Consider the following 21,947-nt stretch of genomic DNA (forward strand, 5'->3'; position numbering starts at 1 on the left):
CATTTAAAACTATTTTTTTTAACAATTAAAACTGATTTTTCTGTGTTATATGTTTTTTACATTTGTAGAGACAAAATGTGAATAATGGATAGAAGATTTAAAATGATGCCTTTTGGTTTAAAAAGTCAGATCCAATGATGATTTGGATCGTGTCTTTGAATAAACTAGTTTCTATAGAAAAGAAAGCCTTGTTTTTGTTTTGTTTTTGGTGTCAAAGCTTTATGAATCAGGCCAGGAATCTGAAAACAACAACAACTCATAGACATTGAAGCCTGTACATTTGTGTCTACTACTAAAACAGTTTATTGTGTAGATTAGGCCATTTCTTTGTTTCCTGGTTGAAGTTTGTAGAAGAAGAGAAAAACTAACGAAAATCTTAACCTGAATAAAAAAAAAAAAAAAGAGACGTTGGTTATTAATATGAATGGTGGTTTGTATGTATTTTCTGTGATCTTGTAGTAATTTATTTAACTAATAATCTATAGTATGTTGTTTTGAAGTTGGATATTGCACATTGACTCTTTTACTCATGAAATAATGCTCGTTTTACGTCCTCTTGACAAAAAGCACTGACTTAAGGAGGTTTTGTTACCCAACTTGTTGAATTCAGGACATTTCAATTATCTTTAACCTTTCGAAAAAACTATCTCAGACTTCACTTTTTTTTAAGTGTACTTGAGAAACTTTTAACTAAATTGTGCTTCTAAGACAAGTTTTTACAAGCTAGTTTACTTCTTATGTAGTGATGATTTTGAATGTTCTAAGTGCAGATTCTTCCCACTGAGAGTAAAACGAAGTGACAAATGACAAGATTCTATGGATTGTGTTTCAGAATTTCCACATTATCTGATGTTTGGATATTCAGAATTGTTCTGCTTTTTTATTTTTATCCATGTAGCCATAGAAATAACATGATACATTTTTGTCATGATTTCTGTTCTCAGTTACATTGACTCAAGTACATGGACTTGAGTAACTTTTTTGAAGAAATTGTACTTTTTAGAGTAGTTTTAGATTCTACTTTTTGCTTCTCATTGAGCAAAAGTATAATGCAGTATCTGTACTTTTATTTTAGTAAAAATACTGAATGGATGTAGTTCATGGATGTTTTGTTTATCTGTATTTTCATGCCATCTTCTTGTAATTTCCTCAGGATTTTGTTTTGTTTCACACAATTTATGACGTCATTGAAAATAAATCAGACTTTTTCCGCTCAAACAGTTACTCCAACATTTTCTCCAAGTACTTTTTTACTTGTACTTGAGTAAATATTTTGGCTGCTCTACTAACCTCGTCATGACGTCATCCACTGCTTTTCACAGTAAATGGATCCTGTAACTTTTGGAAACTCAATATTGGTATAGTATTTTATTTGTCATTCAATTCTTTTCTTTGTTTTTTACTGTCACTATGTTGCCACTTTTCTCTTTTTTTCATCACTTTTTGTCACTTTACTGTTATTCTTACGTTGCTTTTTTGTTGTGTTTTCGTCACATTTTTGTTGCTCTTTTGTCGCTAGTTTTTTCAAGAAGCTTTTAGATTTGGGTAAAGCCAAAATGGAGAAAATGTGCTCAGTTCAGGTGGGGGTGAAGAGTAGGGCCCGACCGATATATCGGATATTGGGATATTTTCAATATCAGGACCGAAAGTGATAGAGACTTCCCCACCCGAACGAACTTTAAAATGAGCCCTCCCACAACTTCCTAGGCCTCCTATTTTACATATTTTAATTTAAGAAGATAAGAGATAGAGACTTACTGTTTTTTGTTTTGGAATCTACTGATTTTTGTCTTTCAAACAAGCTCCCTCTGAAGTAACTACTAAACATGAATATTCAGCGCCCCCTGTTGTCACAGTTCAACACTGACACATTTAGAAGCTTCATGTACAGGATTATAGTTAGTTCTAAAATTTGGCCAAACATTTCAGTGGTGCAAACCGGCATCGGCCAATCAAAATACCCCATAATCATTTAGTTTAGTTTAGTTTATTGAAAGGAGAGTGTGCAGTTACATTAAAAACATGGCTGCACCAGATATTGCACTTTTTCCACCTGTAATCCCCACATCGGTCGACCTGTATTTCTATGTGTATTTCTATGATAGAAACCTTTCTATAATAATAAATGCTTAACATAAAACTTAAAATATCGGCCTTCATATCGACTATCGACCACACCAACCCCCTTCATATCGGTATCGGAACCCGAAAATCCATATCGGTCGGGCCCTAGTGAAGAGATTAAAGAAAGATAATGGTAGTGTGAAAAATAGCTAATGCAAATCACATTGGCCTAATTGCTAATTCATTATTGCTACTTCTCGAGTAAATATTCCAAGGAAAACACGGACGCGACAGGAATATGGAGCAGTCGGCCATTTCTCTTCAAAGTCTTCAAACGCCCATTCATGTTGACGCTGATTGTCGACGTCCCTTTTTCCCCCTGAACGCGGCCGAATTTACTCTCCAGTCACTTTTTATCACATTCCTCACCGGAGCTGACACGTTCTTTCTCTCCCGCCCGGTCCATTCCGCCTCCTCTGCCCGTTCGCGACACTTCCCCTGACCTTTCAGTCTTAGCGTCCTGAAAGAGGTTCCCTTCGCCCGGTCTCCGCTCGCCTCAGCGCCATTCCCAGGGCTTGTGTTTTGGCCTGTCTCATCCCTCATCCTTTCTAAAGCCTTTGTCGTGGGCTGAAAGCCGCCCGATGCTGGGGCCATCAAGACCGGGTTGTTGGATCAATAAAAACATCCATCACTTAGCCCCGGGCCTTTGGGGGACTCACAAAGCCTCAGTTCAATAAACAATGCTTTATTTATGTGCGCCATTGGAGGGAATGAACTCGCGCTAGTTCACTTAGTCGTGGGTCGCCCTGGCTTTGCTCTGAAGGCTACATAACTCAGCGGCCGGCCATCTTTCAGCAGGTTTTTGGGATGATTGAGTCTCTTATTATTGATGGTGAAAGTCTGAACTACTAGACAAGGAGTCCAGCTGGTTTGCTATTGCAGTGCACAGTCAGAAACAGACAGTGGGTTCAGAAAGTTAGACCTCTTTTTAATTATATCCATTTCACCATTGCTTGATCATTCTGGGGTTTCTCTCTCTCCCAAAACTAAGCTGTCTTGTTTTGGGAATGTCTTGTCATTTTTTTTACTCGCTACTGCCACCTCAGGTCTTATGTGTAACTGCAGTCTCTATGTTAAAGGGATGTTTCAGGGTTTTTGACATAGGGCCTCATTTCCTAGTTATCCATAGTTATTTTTTAAATTCATGCAGTCCTTATATTTGATGAGTGGCGCTAGGCTAGTGCTAGGCTAGTGCATGTCTATGGTAACTAGTAGCCTGCATTAAAAACAGTCTGACCCAAGCACAGTGCACCTGAGGCAAATCACTTATAACACCAAACTACCGATATAAATGTCTGTGTTGACTGAATAATTTTTTTAACATAACCATTTAAAAGAACTTATTTGAGCAGCATCAGCTGCGGAGTGATCTGCTTGGTTACCGGACCTACAGTACATTTCTTGAAACTATAGTTAGCCAAATTATGGGCAAATTTGCTTATTTCTAGATTATTTTTTTCAGTGAGAGCAGTTAGCAAAAGTAATTTTTTTAACAAAGAGCGTGATGAAAAGCGATGCGGATGTAAATCTGCTATAAGTGGATTGACAGAAAACAGAGAATGGAGGAGATAACACGACCAGGCCAGTTTTTAAAGGTGCACTACCTGAATTATCCTGTTTTCAAACCATGAAAGTCGGAGACAGTTGAGTTTAAGTATCTGAGCTTCCACAAAAACATGTTTTGAGATTTTTGTTGAGTTAATCAGATGCGCAATTCAGACGGAGCTCAGGCAGAGACAGTGTTGAGAAGTGAACCAGCAGTACAACGGGTTAATTCGAATCAAACGTCAGCATTTGCAATGGTAAAAATGTGCTATATTTGCACACAACAGCGCACGTGGTCTGTTTATCTTTCATGAAGTCTATGTTCACAAAGTAGATTTACCAGTGGCAAAAGAAATGTACTCTTCTACAAGATACATTGATTGTTTGAAAATAAAGCTCAACAACGATCTGGACAGGGCCCATTTGGCCGGTTCTCCTGCCGCATAGTTTATGGGGTTCTCTCAAAGGGAGATACAGCCTCTCCCGTCCTGCCTGCGGAGTCTCAATCAGTGACAGGTCCAACTGACTGAAGGACAGCTTCATCCACCAAGCTATCAAGAGGCAAAACTCGCCTCTCGCTCTACTGCCCCCTATTGTGCATATGTTTGATATCACTCTGTTGTCTTTGGGTTGGAGAATAATTTCGATTCTTTGCATGTGCTTTACGAGTGATAGAAATGACACTAAACAAAATAAATGTCATTGAATTTTGTTATGTAGCTGTCAGAAACTACACTCATATCTAAAAAAATACGTTCTATACTCCTGATACAAAAAGGCACAGCATCTACACACGAGCAAGAAAGCATTAATAAAGCTGAATATGTATAAATGTACTTCCTGAACCCCACTCAGCGGCAGCCATCTTTCAACGGTCTGTGGTTTTTATGAGTCTCTTATTGCTGCTGATGGTGAAAGTCTCAACTTTTAGACGAGGAGTCCAGCTGTTTTACTAATTGCGGTGCGCGGTCGGCGACATAATTTCCTCCCATTGTTTATAGAATATGGGAAACTCTTAACTTCCTGCTTCATGGAGAGACTCTATCCTATGGCAGTCAGAGCCGTCACGCTTGATTCAGTGGCTCTATGGGTGTTTACGGTTTTGCTTATTGTGGCTGGTCGAGTTTCATTATAGCCATTGTGTGTTGCATGTGGTCATTGAACATCTATCAGGGACCTGTGACTGTGATACATTTGACAATTTGGAATGTTTACTGACAGAGGAACAACTACAAATGATTGAAGGTGTGATTGTGGTAATATGGACTGAATATAGATGAAGGTATTTTATTCACCCTGACAATGCCTCCACAGGGACGTGTAAGTGCCTTTCTCAAGACCTGTTTTTTTCTCTCCCCAATATTAAGTATTATTTTGTCTTTTATTGTTCTTAGATAGTTGCCCTACTGAGCCAACATGTGGTGAAAATACAGTTTTAATGTTCAGCAACATCAAATCGCGCTTCATTCCTCCTCTGCCTCTCGAGCCGCTGAAAATGAACTGTATTATTCAGACTAAGTCAGGGCCAGGGCAGTGTGAGCTGAGCTAGGCAGACTGAAGGGAGAGGAGGAGAGAGAGGGGTGAGGAGGTGCCTGGGTTCTAATCTGGACACTGTGCCTCTGTGGGAGGAGCGCAGGAACATGAACAGCCCAGGATTGATGTTATATTTTATATTATATATTTTTGACATTGACCAAAATATCCATGTCATGATATTGACAAACCAGATGTTTTAAGTGTAGGCTTCATTACCTTTGCATCATTTATTTGTATTTGTGCTAGACTTAAGTGCAGAGCCTTGTGATAGTCCTACATCGTCCTCTAAAGTCTATGTAGTTTATTATTAGGTCCCCATAATTGGACACTTTATGTTGCTGTGTTAATCAATGGACTGTTAGTGTCATTAATTACAGAAAAATCACTTTTTTGTTGGAGGGGGGTTGTGCCCTTTTGTCTTAGTTGAGCACCTGCCCCTCAAAATGTCTGTGCACGCCACTGTGTCTCCACCATGAAGTTTCCATGACGTCTATACTTGGGTATGAGAGATCCAATCTGAGTCCCAAGTAATTCCAAGTCAGAAAGGTGTTCATTTAAACTTAAATATCGGAGTCTAGGTTCAGACCTTGGACAAACAGACGTCCGAGCACAACTAGCCTATACCTCAGGGACAAATATTAGTTAAACGCAGCTTCCTAGAGGAGGTAGAATGTGCTTGCAGCAAACAAATAAATATTCAGTAGTCGTATTTTCTGGTTCCCGTCCTGACTAGAGCCACATTAGTCCAGCTGTGTTTCAGTTTTACGCAGCTAAAATCTGGAAAAGACTTAATGAGGATGTAAGACAGCCTCATCTCAAATCCTTGCTGAAAACAGTTTGCTGTGCATGACAATATTCTATCTGCACTCTTTTAATAATTAATTAATGATTATATTGATGTTTTATGATTTTATCTGCCTGGTCATTTTATGTAACAGTGAAGCACGTTTGAATTGTCCTGTGTATGAATTGTGCTTTACAAATAAACGTGCCTTGCCCAAATTTGTAGTTTAATAAAAGACTTTTGAAAGAAGTTAATCGCTGCTACTTGATTAGCAATTACATACTTTGCATTTGGTAATTAAAGCAGTACTAAGTAACTCTTCCCCCTAGAGGCCATAAGCGCAACTGCAGGTGTCGTAGCAAGTTACGATTTTTTAATTTATTAATTGTCTTGGAGAGTAAATACTACGCTGACAGGAAAGGCGAAAGGGAGAGAGGGATACTGTACATCCATTTATATAATAGAAATATTTTTTTTCACTCAAACTTGGCTGTAAATACTGTTTAAAGTGACGTTAGCCCGCAGTTAGCTTTGCCCGTTAGCATGTTAGCTTCTTCTTCGTGATTACATTAGTGTGTATTGCTTTCTCCGCACCGGGGGCAGTCAAGTTGCAAACATGGTTTTCTGGCCAGAGACACCAGGGGGAGATGAAAGACCCTCCAATCATCCCATAAACACTTGTATTACCCCCACAGGGACTACGGAAAGGATTTATTAAGGTAAATAAGTTACTTAGTACTGCTTTAACATGGCCCAGAGAGCCAGTCAAATTTGTGATATTATTAGTCAAACACACCGGAAGCGCTCATTCGCTCTTCGAACTAAAATATAAAATACATTTTCAAAACGAAATTTTGACTTTTCATTTACCAAATAATACATTAAAACCCGACAACAATACGTCCTGTACACTTAGTAATAGAGTAAACATTTCTAAATGCAGCAGAAACGCAGATTTGCCCTTTGAGCTTTTATTTTGAAGCGCCCCGTGACCGGAAGTTGGTCGTCGCTGCTCCACTTGTGCGCTCGCGGGGCAGTATGAACATGTTTCAGTTAGACTTCGCTGCCGGAGGAGTCTGTTTTAGTTCCTTTTGGCTTAAATAATTACTATTTTCATCATCTAGATGGCTAGAGACAAAGTTTTTAGAGTCGTGGACATCGGATTTTCGCTCTAACTCGAGATTATTTTGTATTTTTCTGGCTGTTAAAGTACGTAAATGACAGTTGCACTACGTAAATTATGATGGGTTTGCTGTTATTGGCGTGCGGACTTCTTATGGGTAAGTACGTGTCATAATAAGTATTCATTTAGCTTCGAATAAAAATGTTAAGTAAGGAAATACTTAATTAATGGCTCGAGAATCATTACACATCAGTAGACGTTACAGGGATGTAATAATTTCCAGTTAAAGTGACTTCGTGACAGTAGTTTAATAGGCTGGTAACAAATAGACGTTCATATAATTGGCCAGTATTGCCTGGAGACTTCATCTAATCCTATAAATAGTGTAAACATTTCCATTTAAACTCAATAGTGGCTGTGGCTGTGCCTTTCAATTGATTTTACATGTGAAAAGCCAGATTGACAATGTGATTAAAAAGGCTATTGTTTGCTGTAACGTAGGTATTTCCTGCTGTAGTGAATGAATGGAGTTCTCAAGGAGTTCAGCCCTTTTGTTGAAAGCCCCTGCCCAAAGGAGACAAAACATATGGTCAGTCTGGGGTTAAGGACAACTACTGCTTTACTTTACCCTTTTAACATTTGGTCTGTTGTTGAATTGGCTTTGCAGAGAGGATATGTTACTGTCAAATGTGTTTGCTGCATGTTGTTACGGCTTGAGTGGTTCTTTAAACAGTAATAAAAAGAGAAAAGGTGTCTCCGTAAAGTGATATTTGTCAAATATCTTCAATATTGTAAGAAGATTGTTGTGACATTTACTGAACCATCTAGTAGGACTGTCATGACTTTTCGTTCGATAATTGCCAGATAAACAATGCAATTTTGGGTCCGCTATCTAAATGATTCTTTATTTTTCACCCAATATAACTTGTGCTCCATTGTATTTCATGTTTATTGTGGGATGTTTAAGATTAACAAAGGTTTAATGAGTTGGTTTCTGTGGAATCTTCAATCATATCGTTTATCTCAGTATTTTCCAGGCTCAATATATCGAACCTCAGACTTTGACAGGGACAGGCCTACTATCATTTAGACACAGTATGTTCCATTAAAAGTAAAATGTCATTTGTTAGTGAATAGTTTTTTATCAAATTTTGTGAAAATAAGGCTTTAAAAAACAGAACTACATTAAAACCAAGCACAATTTCTCCAGTTTTCATTACCCAAAGCTAAAACATGCCAGAAAAGCAACAATAAGAAAATTAAAAAAGTGAGAAAAACATGAGAAAAACATGAGAAAAACAACAAAAAAGTGACGACAAAGCAAAAAAAAAAAGCCACAAAATGAGCGAAAAAATCTGACAAAAGAGCAACAAAAAAAATGAACAAAAGACGTAAAAACAACAACAAAAACATGTCAATAAAGCGACATATTAAGAGAAGAAACTAGGGCTGAACGACATGGACCAAATTTCATATCTAGATATTCATGCCAGATATCTCGATATCGATACGATAACAATGGGTTAGGTGAAAACCAGGCATTTTTCAGAAAAATAAAGACATAGTAATAAAGAGAGTTTTAATTATTTAAGGGGTATTGAGTTGCCTTGTGTACGAAATGCACGGCATAAAAAAGTTGCCTTGCCTTATTGATGAAAGCCTTTATAGTTTCTTGCTTTTTTCGATTTTAATGTTTTGAACGTTCATATCTCGATATCAATACGATAACGATCTATCTTTCAGCCCTAGAAGAAACCATGACAAAAATGCGACAAAAAAGTTACAATCAGTTTTGTTGGCCTCAGCTTTCAAATGAGGCATTACAAATTACACTCTGCAGTTGAGAAGCTTTTGAATCTGGATAAGGACGAACTGGAGAAAATGCGCTCAGTTAAGTCATGGGGTAGGAGGTTAAGAAAACCGAACATTGGACATGTTGAGGTTACCATGCAGTTTCTTCAAGATAAATAGTTTCTGTAAACATGTCCTTGATCTAAATGTTCCCGGGTGAATGCCCCTGAAGTGTCGTCCATTGTGTGCCGCCGGATGTTGCGTCCCCCTTTTTGCCGGGTTCGTGGTCCATGAGAGCTTCAGGTTTCCCCTCCGGTCAGGAAGCCCATCTGACTCCCTGGTTTCCTTGAGGTTGGTCATCCAAGCCCTCGGGAAGTACAAACAATGGCATTCCGCCGCCGCTGACCGCAAATAGACATTGTTTGGTGCGAGAACGGCTCAAGTGTTTGTTGATGGTGCTCAGTTCGGGGCGTTGTGCCAGTCTGTAGGTTAATAAAATAAACAATTGAAACAGCATTGTCCAAAAGTAGGTGATTACAATATTTTAATTCACCCAAATGTAGCTAAAAGCGTCACTGTTTTGTCACTGTTATAAGGGAAATTAGTCCTCAGCATTGACTCACTTTTCAACCGGTGCCTCTGTATGATAATAAAACTCTATGAAATAGCAAGAGTTGCCATGGCAATACGGCAGCCATCTTTTGATTAGCTCAGTGCCAATGTGCCAATTGAAAGAAAATTACAGAAATGCCTTTAGCTATCTGAGCCTGTTCCTACAAATGCACACAATTTGTTAGCTGTCGAATCCCGGACCCACTTTATATTGATCCCATACAAATGAATAGGGAAGCCAGGCGCGATACTAAATTATGGAAAGGCATATTTATGTGATTTCTCCGTCATTAGCATCTTAGAAGAGGGTGTTCAGTGACCATTGGATGTATTCGAAACCACAAAAAGCAGAAACTTGACTAAATGTGAGTTAGCATTTAGCTCAGAGGACACTTTTATACACTAATTTGTATCTAAGGTAAACTCTCTAAAGGTCTGTACAGTCATTAATGATTTCTAGCGAGGCTTTGATCTCACCTTAATGTGGCCGATGGGTTGACAGCAGCTGAATTCATCGGGATCGTTCATTATTTGTGATGTTTGATGGCTAATGCTAACGGCTATAGGAAAAATACATTTTGAGAAGGCTCACGGACTCTGGAAAGCATCCTTTACTAGCCGACTTGCTAACTGTCCGCATACGTTAGGATCGAACACCGCTTCTCTTTATTTCTATGATTTAAAGTATGTAGAGTAAAAAAAATAAAAAGCAGATACAGGAGTTCTAATAACACTGGGAAGTCCATCTGTGTTTGTCTTAAACATACCCTAAAATATAAACATGAACTTTAAGCCCTAAAACTCTACTGGTCTCTGCTTTACATTAATGGTATGTTTGATCACACTGTACGGAAACATCCACCTTTTTTAAACTTTTATTTTACACCAATCAGTAAAACACTGTGCTTAAAATCCTGTTTGAACCAGTCTACAGAAAGGAGTAATTGTTTCTCCAAGTCTCTCATGTCGTGCTGTAACGGGTGTCGGTGTGCACGTACTATGCCATTAGCTGGCTACTATATTTACGGCCCGTACAGTAAAACACTCTTAAGTGTTGTTTGCCCTGTGATTAACAGGCAACTGTCCAAGGTTTACTCCACCTTAAATGACTGGGTACCTGAGGAAGGCTCCGACCATCTGCATTACGCACTAGAAGACTGTCAGTGTTATGGAAATATCTCTGAACTTTCAATTCAATTCAGTCAGATTTATTGTCAGTTCTGCTATATTTAAAAGATGAATGCAAGAATTGATGCGAGAAGACGATTTATAGGATATATAGCAGAAGAAGGGAAGTGGAGAGTTCAGCTTCTTGTGGATGAAGCTGTCCTTCAGTCAATTTTACCCGTCACTGATAGAGACTCCGCAGAGTTCTTCCTGTACATCATAACTGAACATGATTAGTTAATCTGCCATTGAAATAAATGAATAAATTAAATAAAATGACCACTTTCAGTCTCCCTCTGCCAAGTTGTTTTCCATTAATATATTGTTCCTATGAGTTTTCACTTTTTATGTTATTAAAAAACATCTAAAAGAAAATACATCATAACGTGAACACAGAGGAGAAACACGGAAGTTTTAACGATTTTGCCTTACATTAGAAAGACATCCTTATGGGAAAAGCCGCTCGACTATTAATCACAAGATCAATTCCTATCAGTTTGCAATTAGAAAATTCCAACAAATGTAGTGATGTCGTCTGCAAATGGGAAATATTCTGTCTCCAATACTTAACATGTTCAGAAAAGGAATTACTCATTAAAATATAGTCTGAAAAGTGTGAACTGCATCAGAATTTCAAAACAGTTCCTACACTTTGTTCTTACCCACAATCCTCCCTGTGTCTCCTTCAGGCCTGCGGGTGCGAGCGGAGGAAGCGCCTCCTCGCATCGTGCACCACCCGTCTGATGTGGTGGTGAAAGTGGGCAGCCCTGCCACGCTCTCCTGCCGGGCGGACGGAAACCCCAAGCCTTCCATCCAGTGGCTTCACGACGGCCTCCCCGTGGACGCGGAGCTGGGGGACAGTCATCTACAGCCCATCGTCTTATCGGAGGGCAGCATCTTCTTCCTGAGTGTGACCGGGGGCAAGAAGGGTCTGACCCACGAGGGGGTTTATACGTGTGTGGCCACTAACGGCTTAGGGAAGGCCACCAGCCGCAATGCGTCACTCTATATCGCAGGTGAGTTTGGGACTGGGAGAACTTACTTATAAACTTATGAACTTATTTATTCAGGAAAACCAGGGTTAAGGTGTTTTTTAAAGCAGGGGTGAATAGATACAGTCCTGATCGAAAGTTTGAGACCAGTTGAAAAATGTCATATTCTGTCAGGTATTCACACCCTCATGACGTCCTGATGGCAAAGGCAAAAAGCGCAGCGGTTAGAGCCTCCGCTTCACAGTTAGAAGGTCCCGGGTTTGATTCCCACCAGTGCCTGTGTAGGTTTCCTCCGTGTACTCCGGTTTCACCTACCAGTAAAAACATGTGCAATAGGTGAATCCTCCAGCCAGGTGATTCTGACCATCAGCCTGGCTCCACATCATGGAGACGGGTCCCCGGGAGCGGCACTGCCGTCGACCACTGCTCCTTACGGGACGCCCCAGCGGCATCGAAGGATGGGTTAAATGCAGAGGACAAATTTCCCTACAGGGACAGTAAAGCAAACAAACAAACAAGCAGGCCTCTTGCAGCTTGCCATCGCTGCTGAGGTGGGACGCATGTCAAGACTCTGGACGATCTTCGACCCAAATGATGGCCGTTATCGTCCAGTGTCTTAACGAACAGCCAATCGGATCCTCCGGCTCGGTGCTGGTGACATTTTATGGGGTCTTTCACTTGCCTTTTTTTCCCCATAGCCCAAGCAATTGTAAATGACCGTCTAACTGCAACACTGAATCCACATTTTTGCTCAGATTTGGCCTTTTAAATGCTGTCACCTCCCTCACTGTCTGGGCCCGTGAGGGAGGTGACAAAAACAGCCTATTTAAGTTTTACTGTTTTGAATGAAATGCTGACCGATACTCCTTTTTTCTTTCTTTTTTCTTTTTTTGTTGTTGTCTCAGTCCCATTCCTTCTTGTGGTATATTGGTATATTTGAAACCTTGTTAAGATCCAACCATGCAAAAAGGCTATATTTTTTTGTTGTTGCCATTTTTTAAGTGATCTTAAACTTTTGATCAGGACTATATAAATACACATAAATGAAGACATGCTTGATGTGTTTTCATGTAGCTCTAACTTCAGTAAAAAAGTCAGAAAGGTTCAGCGTTTCAATTTGTCAGACTTCTGAAATATTATCGACCTGAATGTTTGGAACATTCCTGCTGTTTTCATCATCCCGGTCTGTGGAGTAAACAACAGCAGCATGGTTCTTAGAGAGAGAGGCACTGGCCGTGTGTGAGTTGACACAGACCGGAGCGATGTTTGTTTTGTCGTACTAATTGACCGCAGATGTCCAGTGTTGACCTCTCGGGCCCAGACAGTGAGGGAGGTGACAGCTGCTTCTGTCTGAGCTCACACACCTACAGCTGCTGTGGACACAGGCCGAGAATTCATGAGCGTTTGCGAAAGCAAGTGCAGAATCAATGAAGAAAAAGACATTCCATTCAATTCAGTAAAACCTTGTTTGCTCACGGGTATAAGTACTGTATTACTATGATGAACGTCTTTCTGTATATTTTCTTCCTTGTCATGATGATGTGACCACAACAACTGCTTCACAAAATGAGAAAATGATTAGAAACACTGTCATTTTATGTACAATTTTTAGTCCTAGTAATAATCCTAATATTAATCGATGGGACTCATGTGGCCTTCCATAGTCGGATTTACTTTCCCCCCACAGTCTAAAACAAGATGATCCATCTATTGGTATTACACATTTTGCTCCTTGGTTTATTATAAACAGGTTAAAGTAAGTAGATTGTTTAAAACAGACTGGACAGGGCTAAAATGAGACAAAGACTCATTCCCACTACAAAATTGTTGAATAATAGTAGTTGTATTTTTTTTTTCACATCCAGGCTGAAATTAACTTACTTTTCCTAACCCCATGCAAGTCAAGTAAAGCTTCCGGAATGAGAGAGACAAAAGCCCTTCCTCGTACAGAAACACATCTACGTTTTGATTTGTAGTTGCCTTGGTCTTTTTGAAAATCCCAGTGCCGTAAGGCTATACTGATTCTAGACACATTTACAAACATGAACTGCAAGAATCTGCAGATTTCTTTTCAGAAATACTGTGATCAACCCACGCTATTTAAGTAAATCTTGTTTCTTACCTCATGTACTGTCCCGGTGTTTCCAGCTCTGCAGGAGGAGTTCAGTGTGCAGCCCAGTGACGTGGTGGTGGCAGTGGGCGAGGTGGCCATTATCAGCTGTGAGCCCCCAGTGGGACACCCGGAGCCCAATGTCTACTGGAAGAAGGACGGGCTGCAGATCAACAAGACCGACCGGCACTACACTGTGAGACTCATGCAACTTACAAAACTTAGATAGTGGCAAAAGTTGGGGATTCATTGGTTCATCTTCGACTGGCACAGAGTTGAGTGAAGTAAATTACAAATGGCTAAAAACAATAACTGAGCTATAATCAGGACCGCATTTGTACTGGAGCTGATTCGAGCTTTGAAATGATCAGAACAAATCCACTGAACGTGTATTGGCTTTAATCTATCCCCAGTATTTCAGCTTTCTGACCTAATCAGTCTATACTCAGATTATGAATTGGTTGTGTTTTTCTGCAGGAGCTGAGTGGAAAGCTGATCATCTCTCCGGCCGATAAGAGCCACTCCGGGTCGTACGTGTGTGTGGCCAGTAACACGGTGGCGGTGAGGGAGTCGCGGGCGGCGCGCCTCACGGTGCTGGGTGAGTCTGCTGTTGTTTTGGTCAAGCTTTAGCCTCTGGTCTCCTGCACTCGCTGACGACTGTCCCGTAGGTAAACCGGTGCTGCTGCTGAAGCCTCAGAACGTGTCGGTGAAAATGGGAGAGTCGGCCCAGTTCAGCTGCCGGGCCAAAGGCGACCCATCCCCTGTGCTGATGTGGAGCAGGGAGCAGGGCCCTCTGCCCAATGGAAGGTACTAGAAATCTACAGCAGTATTTATACCCCTCTGTTCCTTATTTATGATCTTAAAGTCTGACTCATGCAAAGTTCTGTTTGCCACAATAACTGCCACTGACTCCATCGTTAACTAAAATGTGTTTTTGTGTTTGAAAGGTACCTCGAAAACCCGGATCAGACTCTACAGATCCACTACGTGACGGCGCAGGACGCAGGGCGCTACACCTGCACCGCGGTCAATGACGCGGGCGTGGTCACAGCCAGTGCTGTGCTCACTGTGGAAGGTAACACTCGGAAACTGATCAAAATAACCAGCTATGGTTTGTTTTGCTAAATCAAACACTATAAGGCACTGATAGCATGTTATTAACGTACTGTAAGTTGTGCTAAACAACCAAAATATTTCAAATCTGTTTTATCTGTACTTTGCTCATTACTGGATTTAGACAGAAGTCATTGTCTTTTTGTTCTTCAGGTTATTTGGTGCCGGAGGCGGCCAACACCACACAGAAAGACTTCCATAAAGAGCTGTCGGCTCTGAGGGTCATTCTGGAAAATGTGTCCATTCTGTCGGCTGGATCCAACAAGTCCCTGGTGCAGTGGAGGGTACGTTCTAGAATAATAATGGCTTACACTTGTATTGTGCTCTACGAGCCTGAGATGACAAGTTTCTCAAAGTGCTACACACTTGTCATTATTTATTCACAACATAATCGTGATGGTAAGCTACTATTACAGCCACAGGTCCAGCAGAGGTCCAGGGCTAGTTTCTTGTAGAAAATGGCAGTTAAATGCGTTCAAACTTTGTATTACGTTATTTTCCATGGCTTAACCCTAATCCGAAGGTACTTTAATCAGTTTTAAATGGGAAATGCTGCTTGGAAAATGTCCCGATAGTTGCGAATGCACAGCAACACCATTCAGCTTTACTCAACACGCAGCTGGTTTTGACCGAACACTATCGAACACTATAACCACTCACTCTCACACACAGCATGGAGACAAGGCAAGGTGGTTGAAGTGTCTTGCCCAAAGACACAACAGAAGGAGCTGGGATTTAAACTGTGAACCTTCCAATCATCTGAGCCACTGTTGCCCTAACTTATAACTATTTAGATTTTATGATGACTTGTTTAGTGGGAATCTTGCAGATCCTACATTATCCTTGGGTTTTAAAAGTACTTTTGGATGCCTTTACGGTTTATACTTAGTTACACTGAGGAAAATTCCAAGTTGTTGGTTTCTATGTCACAAGTGCAACTAGACAGTCGTAAAACAATGAGCAAACATGCTAGACGTGATCCTAGTCCTCATTTTAACAGTTAAAACTCCTGTAGGGAAGTAAAAGCCTGTATTTGTTTTTATTAAATGGGTAAAATGATTTGCTTTAATACAGTATGCTCGTGACATCAGCAGGTGGGCAGGCGAGGCTCTGAATTTGAATGAATAAAAGAATTAAAACACCTAATTTGAGTATCTGTCTTTCCTCCTCCAGCTGCAGTCCTTCTCAGCGCAGCCTCATTACCTGGATGGGTTTGAGGTCCTCTATCGCTCGCTCCTACCCGCCAGCTCCGACTGGGCAGCAAAAAAGGTGCCGATGCCCGGTTTCCAGGCGCAGATCGGCCCCTTAAAGCGGGGCTTCAAGTACGAGTTCAAAGTCCGACCGTACGGCGGCGACTTGTACGGCAGAGAGAGCAACACGCGGCACCTCCGGGTCCCAGAGGCAGGTCAGGCGAAAAAATCAATGTCTTTTATTTATTATGCAAAATGTTGACTTTTAATCATGTAATGTCATTGTAATGTCGTTCCCTCATCTAAGACATACTCGAGGGGTGAGGATTGGCCAAAATATTTACTTATATTACTTATTATGTACGAGTCACGTTACATTAAAACAATAAAAGTAGAAGTAAGATGCAGAAACTTGTTGAATAGTAAAAAGAAACTCTGGGCACATATCATATTATAACATTTGTGTGGTCAGATTAGTACGATAGCAGCCATGGCTTTTAGCTTGTTTTAGAATAATATTTCATTGCTTCATTGCGCCCTCTACTGGTTCCTGCTGGGATTTCCTGACATGTACATTATATTAAGTTATATAACATTAAACACAAGCAGTTTAAGAAGCCTCAGTGGCGCAATAATGTCTAATATATGTAACGTTTTCTCTGACAGTGCCCAGTGCGTCTCCTCTGGCCGTGTCTCTGACTGTGAACCACGAGCTGAACAACACCGTGGATCTGAGCTGGGAGCCTCCACCGCACGACGCTCACAACGGCATCATACAGGGCTACCAGGTCAGAGCTTTATGCATTCAACTTACACACATGGCAGTGGGTAATTTTGTCACTTTTACACCCGGCAGAACTAAACTAAACACATTCTTAATAGTAGCAAATCATTAATGGTAAAGCTAATATATAATTGTACAGTTTTTTTTTTTTTTTACTCAACTGATAAATAATAATCCAGCTCCCATGTAATTTACTTAAGCTAATATTTTTGGTTCACTAAACTACATTCAGGGTTTATGCTAAATTAAAGGGGCTAGATGCAAGTTGGCCATTTTATTCTCACTACTGCCACCTCAGGTCATACGTGTAACTGCACCTTCTATATTAAGCTCGTGCATGACGACACTTCAGCCCCAACATTTTGAGTGACAGTGCAGGATTTTAGAGGCAGTTGTGGTGAACAGGTCTGGGCTCATTCTACACATTAGGACATGGCTGGAACATGTAGGGAGAGGAAAATACATAATTTAAACATTTTTAAACTCTGTATCATCCCTTTAACATTAAATTGGATTCAAACTGGCACTATATTCAAATTTATTGGAAATTAAAGACATCAGTCAACAAAGTTCATTGAAAAAAAGAAAGAAAAATATATATGTCATATATATAGTCTATATATAGTCTACAATTCTTGGGTTGGTATCTGTATTTGACCAGCGTTGTCACATCAATCTTCCGCCAGGGTCTGAGCTCCTATAATGATTCACATTCGTTTAATAAAACTTTCTTCATGCCTTTTCTATCTCTGAGTCTTTTCAGGATTCAATGTTCTTACCTGAGCTTAGACGAGTTGATGTGTACCGGTCTGGTCTTCGTGCGTGCCCTCAGTCATGCACAAAAAACAAAGATGTTGTTAGCATTTGGCCTCTCCCGGTATATTCCTAAAGCTCCATGCATGGGTGAAATTAGAAGCGATCACACCCTTCCACGTGCACGCACAAAGACCAGACAGGTGCGTATAAACTCGTCTAAGCTCAGATAAGAACATATCTCAGTACGGAAAAAAGGTGACCTGTTCCTTTAAGCCGTTCTAGGGAGATCTGAAGTCCCATTAGAATCCTGTTTGCATAGTGTCTTTTGGGGGTGGTACTACAGCAATGCCAGCTCTCCGCCATGAGAACCATAGAGAAGCGCGTTCCTCGGCCATTGTTTAAATTCAAGCTTCGTCCTCTGTGGCTGAAACCGAATCTTGAATCCAGTGAACAGCATCAGTGTTTCTGTCGTCTTCAGGTCTGGTGTGTGGACTCTCAGCAGCGGCAGTTCCAGAACTGGACGGTGGACAGCGGGCGACACCAGCTGCAGATCCCAGGCCTCGCCGCGGGGCAGAAGTACTGGGTCAGCGTCGCCGCCCTGAACGGAGCCGGAGTCGGGAAACTCAGCGACCCCCACGGATTTGTCATAAGTGAGCACAGTACAGCCGTGTGAAAATAACTACTGAGGCGAGACACGGGGGGTGAAAACATCATGCGGTGGTCAATGCTGAGGTTTTAGCAAATTCTCTCCTTTAACATCTTAGTTTTAATGTCAGAGTGTTGTGGCCCTCCTTCTTGTTTCCCACGCTCATTAAATCACCCATATTGACATGTTTGGGATCCACGTGTAGCACAAAAGGCAACTGAAAATACGCTGTAATCCAAATATGTTTTTTATCTTTCTGGGAGACTACAGCGGCAAAGTATAGGCAGATATTCATGCAGACGTTACAAAACTCAAGGTCCTAATTTATACAATTCTTTAATATTTTTCTTGTCCTATAAGGCCCCGCATCGCAGTTAAGTTCCTGCCTGTCAATCAAAGCACACGGCGACATGTGAGATGTGAAACATTCTTGTCCCGGGCCAAGTCTGTCAACGGCCCTGTGGATTTGCATATTTGGAGAAAATAACTCTCAACCTAACCTGGCACATAACAGGTTAAACTCTCGAAACAACATTTCCACACTTTAGTAGCACCAACAGACTCCAAACTTACCAGTCTTGAACTTGATATTTTGAATGTTTTCTCAGAGGGATTTTTAAATATCTGCAGTAATTCTTGCCTGATTTTTAGGGCTTTTAACTGCTAAAAGCAAGGTAAAATTTGAATTTTTACAGATTTTTACAAGATCCAAAATCCCCTCTGACAAAATAAAACCATTAATTTAAACCTGGCTATATTCATTAGATTTTGTCGCTGAAAATATATAAAATATAAATATAAATAATATAAAATTTTGGCCATTTTGGTCATATAATGCCGTATTTTTATGTGAAATCATAAAAATGTCAGGAAACGTGCTTGTGTTTACTTACATTTAAAGCAGTAATCTAGAGCAAAAGTTTCAAATCGATATCTCCAAGTTTAAACTTTTTTCTTGTTAACTTCCTGTCTCGCCTTGAAAGCAGATTAATTGAGCTAAAAGCTTTAAGTATCATGACCAGTTATTAAATCGTCATTGAATCAGTGTGAATTACTTTGACTAAACTATTTCAAAATAATTTTTCTATGTATTTATTCTCTTAATGGATTATTTGCTTTAGACTCGCCCGTTGGAAGGTCTCCTGAAGGCGAGGATGACACAAAAGACGCGCCCCCCGCCTTCCCCCTGTTGCTGCGGGACCCTGCTGTGATCGGCAGTGTCGGCGCCCTCTTGTGGTGCGTTCTCATGGTCGCGGCCGTGTGCCTGTACAGGAGGCACAGCAGGACGGGTCGACTCATGCCTCTGCACGGCAAACGGAAAGGTGACGGTTTCATCTGCGGTTAAGTCTACGAGGCTAATGTGAGAATTAATCGTGTTTTATCTCACAGGTTTACATCGACTCGCTGGTGAAGATCTGATCATCAAACACAGGTAAGTTCAGCGCTTTCAGAAATCATTATTACCCTTTTATTTCACTTGTGTCCTGTTCCCTTTAGGATGGCCGCCCCGGACTCGCCGTGGATCGCCGGCGGATGGAGACAGGGCCACTTCAACGAGTACCAGGACTTATGGGCGCACAATCAGAGGAACCTGAAACTCAAAAGCGGCAGTAAGTTATGGCCTTTTCAGCCATAACATTTATAATATTTAAAAATCTTCTAAACCTGCTTAGTTAATATCATATAGGGCTTTTATTTAGCTGGCAAAGTATGGCATTACCACCTCTGTCTGATCTAAGGACTGTTCTTACTTCTTGATCTACCACATACACCAGGGGTAGGCAACGTCAGGCCCAGGGGCCAAATCCGGCCCTCCAGCACAGAACCTCTGGCCCTCAAGATGATTTTGAGAAACCTTATTACACAAATCAGAGAGTACTTTGAACATTATTAGAGTTAAACGAGAGAAATAAAGGTAGAAATACTGTCAATGCACCCAGTGAGGACATATATTATGTACAACAGTGGCATTTGAAAGGTTTGCACTGGAAAAAGAATAATCTTTTTAAGGAAGAAATGAAATAAATCTACTTGAATTAAGAGATTAAAGTAGATTTGGCCTGGTGTCAGATGAGATAAAACCTTTAGTAGTAGTTATTCTCTTAATTCAGATAATTTTGTGTCATATCAAATGAAAAAGAATTGTCTGATTTCAAGTGGGTTTTATTCTTGTTCCATTGGCGCAATAGCATTTGTATCTTGGATTAGTTCAAGCCGACTCAAATTCAACATAGAAGAACTTTAATTCAAGCAATTTTGAGTCATTTATCTCATTTAAGATGGTCATTTTCCAGTGTTGTGCTTTACTTTGGGCTAATAATCACCGGCTTCGGCCCTTGGTCTGTTTACAATAAAGAAAATCTGCCCCTCCGCCAACAAAACTTGCCTACCCCTGACATACACTATATTAAACGGCAGTAACAGCCTTAACCAGCAGGGGGCAGTATATATCAATGTTAGACACACATACGGTCAACTTTCGTGAACAATACAGTTTTTAATTAATAAAGTTGGAGTGATAATGAGTATTTATAGACATCTGTGTTGTTCGCATTAATCACTATAAAAAATTTAGTTATTGTTCAATAAATAACAGATAACAATTCATTATTCATTATGTTACTTTGCAGCTTTTGTGTTATTTAAGTTAAGAACATTTTGGGCAAAGGTTTTTGTGGGTTTTTTGGATTGATAAGGGGACCACAATGTCTCAGACTTTGGGAATGGCTGCTTTAGAGTTTAGTTTACATTTGTATCTTTAACTAAATTCACATTTACACACTCATGGAGGCTTAAAAGGAGAAAGTGAAGTAAGAAAGCTCACAGTATGTGGTGAGCCCACCCAGTATTCAAGATAATAAACATTTGCATTTCAGTGACAAAATGACAGTTATAATATTGTCGTCCTGCCACAATAGAACTGCAAATTTTGTCACTGTGACTGAACTAGGTAATTTATAAATATACAGTAATTTGCCTACAAGTTTTCTCTTCTTCTCGTTTTTTCTTCTCATTTTATGGCCAATTTTTATGAGCATGCTCTTGTTAGATTCCCGTATGTGGCACAGACTCACTCTTGTATTTGTTCATTTCTGTCTCCCTCCAGGTCTTCCCGCCTCCTCCTCGAAGGACACCAACAGCGCGGACTCGGTGCCCATCGTGACGGACGGCTGCGGCGTTTACGGCACGTTCTACGTCGACCTCAGCGGCACCAACTTGAAGACCTTCAACAGCCCCGCTCGCTGCCCCAAGGCGCCCCACCACCACCATCACCACCACCACCCGGGCGACCAGGGCACGGAAACCATCCGGATCTTCCCTCAGCAGGCCGCCACGGGCTCGCCGCGGTTTGGCCGCGAGCCGCTGCCGTGGAAACAGGGCGTACGTCCACAGCCGAGGATGGGGGTCAGCCACAGCAAGCAAGGTACGAGCAGTCAGCCACAGGACGTGATGGAGTAATTCAGGATGTTCAGCCTTTTCCATAAACTGCTCATAATTGTTTTGAAAGTCACTTTGTCCTGTCGTTTCAGAGCTCAAATTGCCTTTTTTCATGTCCTGCTAATTATTATGAACTTTGATCTGACAGCTACAGGTTTTAGCCTCATTTGCACGTCATTGAAAGAGCTGTGCCAAAGTGAAGGCCTTAAATGTCATTAAAGCTATACAAAGTAACT

The 21,947-nt window shown here is 40.8% G+C and overlaps 1 protein-coding gene across 2 annotated transcripts in view; it reads left to right on the forward strand.

Annotated features, from left to right (window-relative positions):
- robo4 (roundabout, axon guidance receptor, homolog 4) overlaps nucleotides 1-21,947 on the forward strand; it is a 33,938-nt gene that overhangs the window by 2,148 nt on the left and 9,843 nt on the right. The window contains exons 1-14 of one of the 2 annotated variants that reach the window (XM_079565568.1): nucleotides 7,063-7,269; nucleotides 11,372-11,698; nucleotides 13,823-13,980; nucleotides 14,262-14,382; nucleotides 14,453-14,591; nucleotides 14,732-14,859; nucleotides 15,051-15,181; nucleotides 16,071-16,302; nucleotides 16,754-16,875; nucleotides 18,106-18,277; nucleotides 19,395-19,595; nucleotides 19,663-19,705; nucleotides 19,771-19,883; nucleotides 21,380-21,697. In XM_079565568.1, coding sequence (XP_079421694.1) covers nucleotides 7,230-7,269; nucleotides 11,372-11,698; nucleotides 13,823-13,980; nucleotides 14,262-14,382; nucleotides 14,453-14,591; nucleotides 14,732-14,859; nucleotides 15,051-15,181; nucleotides 16,071-16,302; nucleotides 16,754-16,875; nucleotides 18,106-18,277; nucleotides 19,395-19,595; nucleotides 19,663-19,705; nucleotides 19,771-19,883; nucleotides 21,380-21,697 — 2,245 coding nt within the window. In that variant the 5' untranslated portion in view covers nucleotides 7,063-7,229. Of the gene's footprint in view, nucleotides 1-7,062; nucleotides 7,270-11,371; nucleotides 11,699-13,822; nucleotides 13,981-14,261; nucleotides 14,383-14,452; nucleotides 14,592-14,731; nucleotides 14,860-15,050; nucleotides 15,182-16,070; nucleotides 16,303-16,753; nucleotides 16,876-18,105; nucleotides 18,278-19,394; nucleotides 19,596-19,662; nucleotides 19,706-19,770; nucleotides 19,884-21,379; nucleotides 21,698-21,947 lie in introns of those variants that run through there. The other variant, XM_079565567.1, reaches the window with a different exon arrangement.

This window comes from Gobius niger, assembly GCF_951799975.1.
Source record: "Gobius niger genome assembly, chromosome: 11".
Classification (NCBI taxonomy): domain Eukaryota; kingdom Metazoa; phylum Chordata; class Actinopteri; order Gobiiformes; family Gobiidae; genus Gobius; species Gobius niger.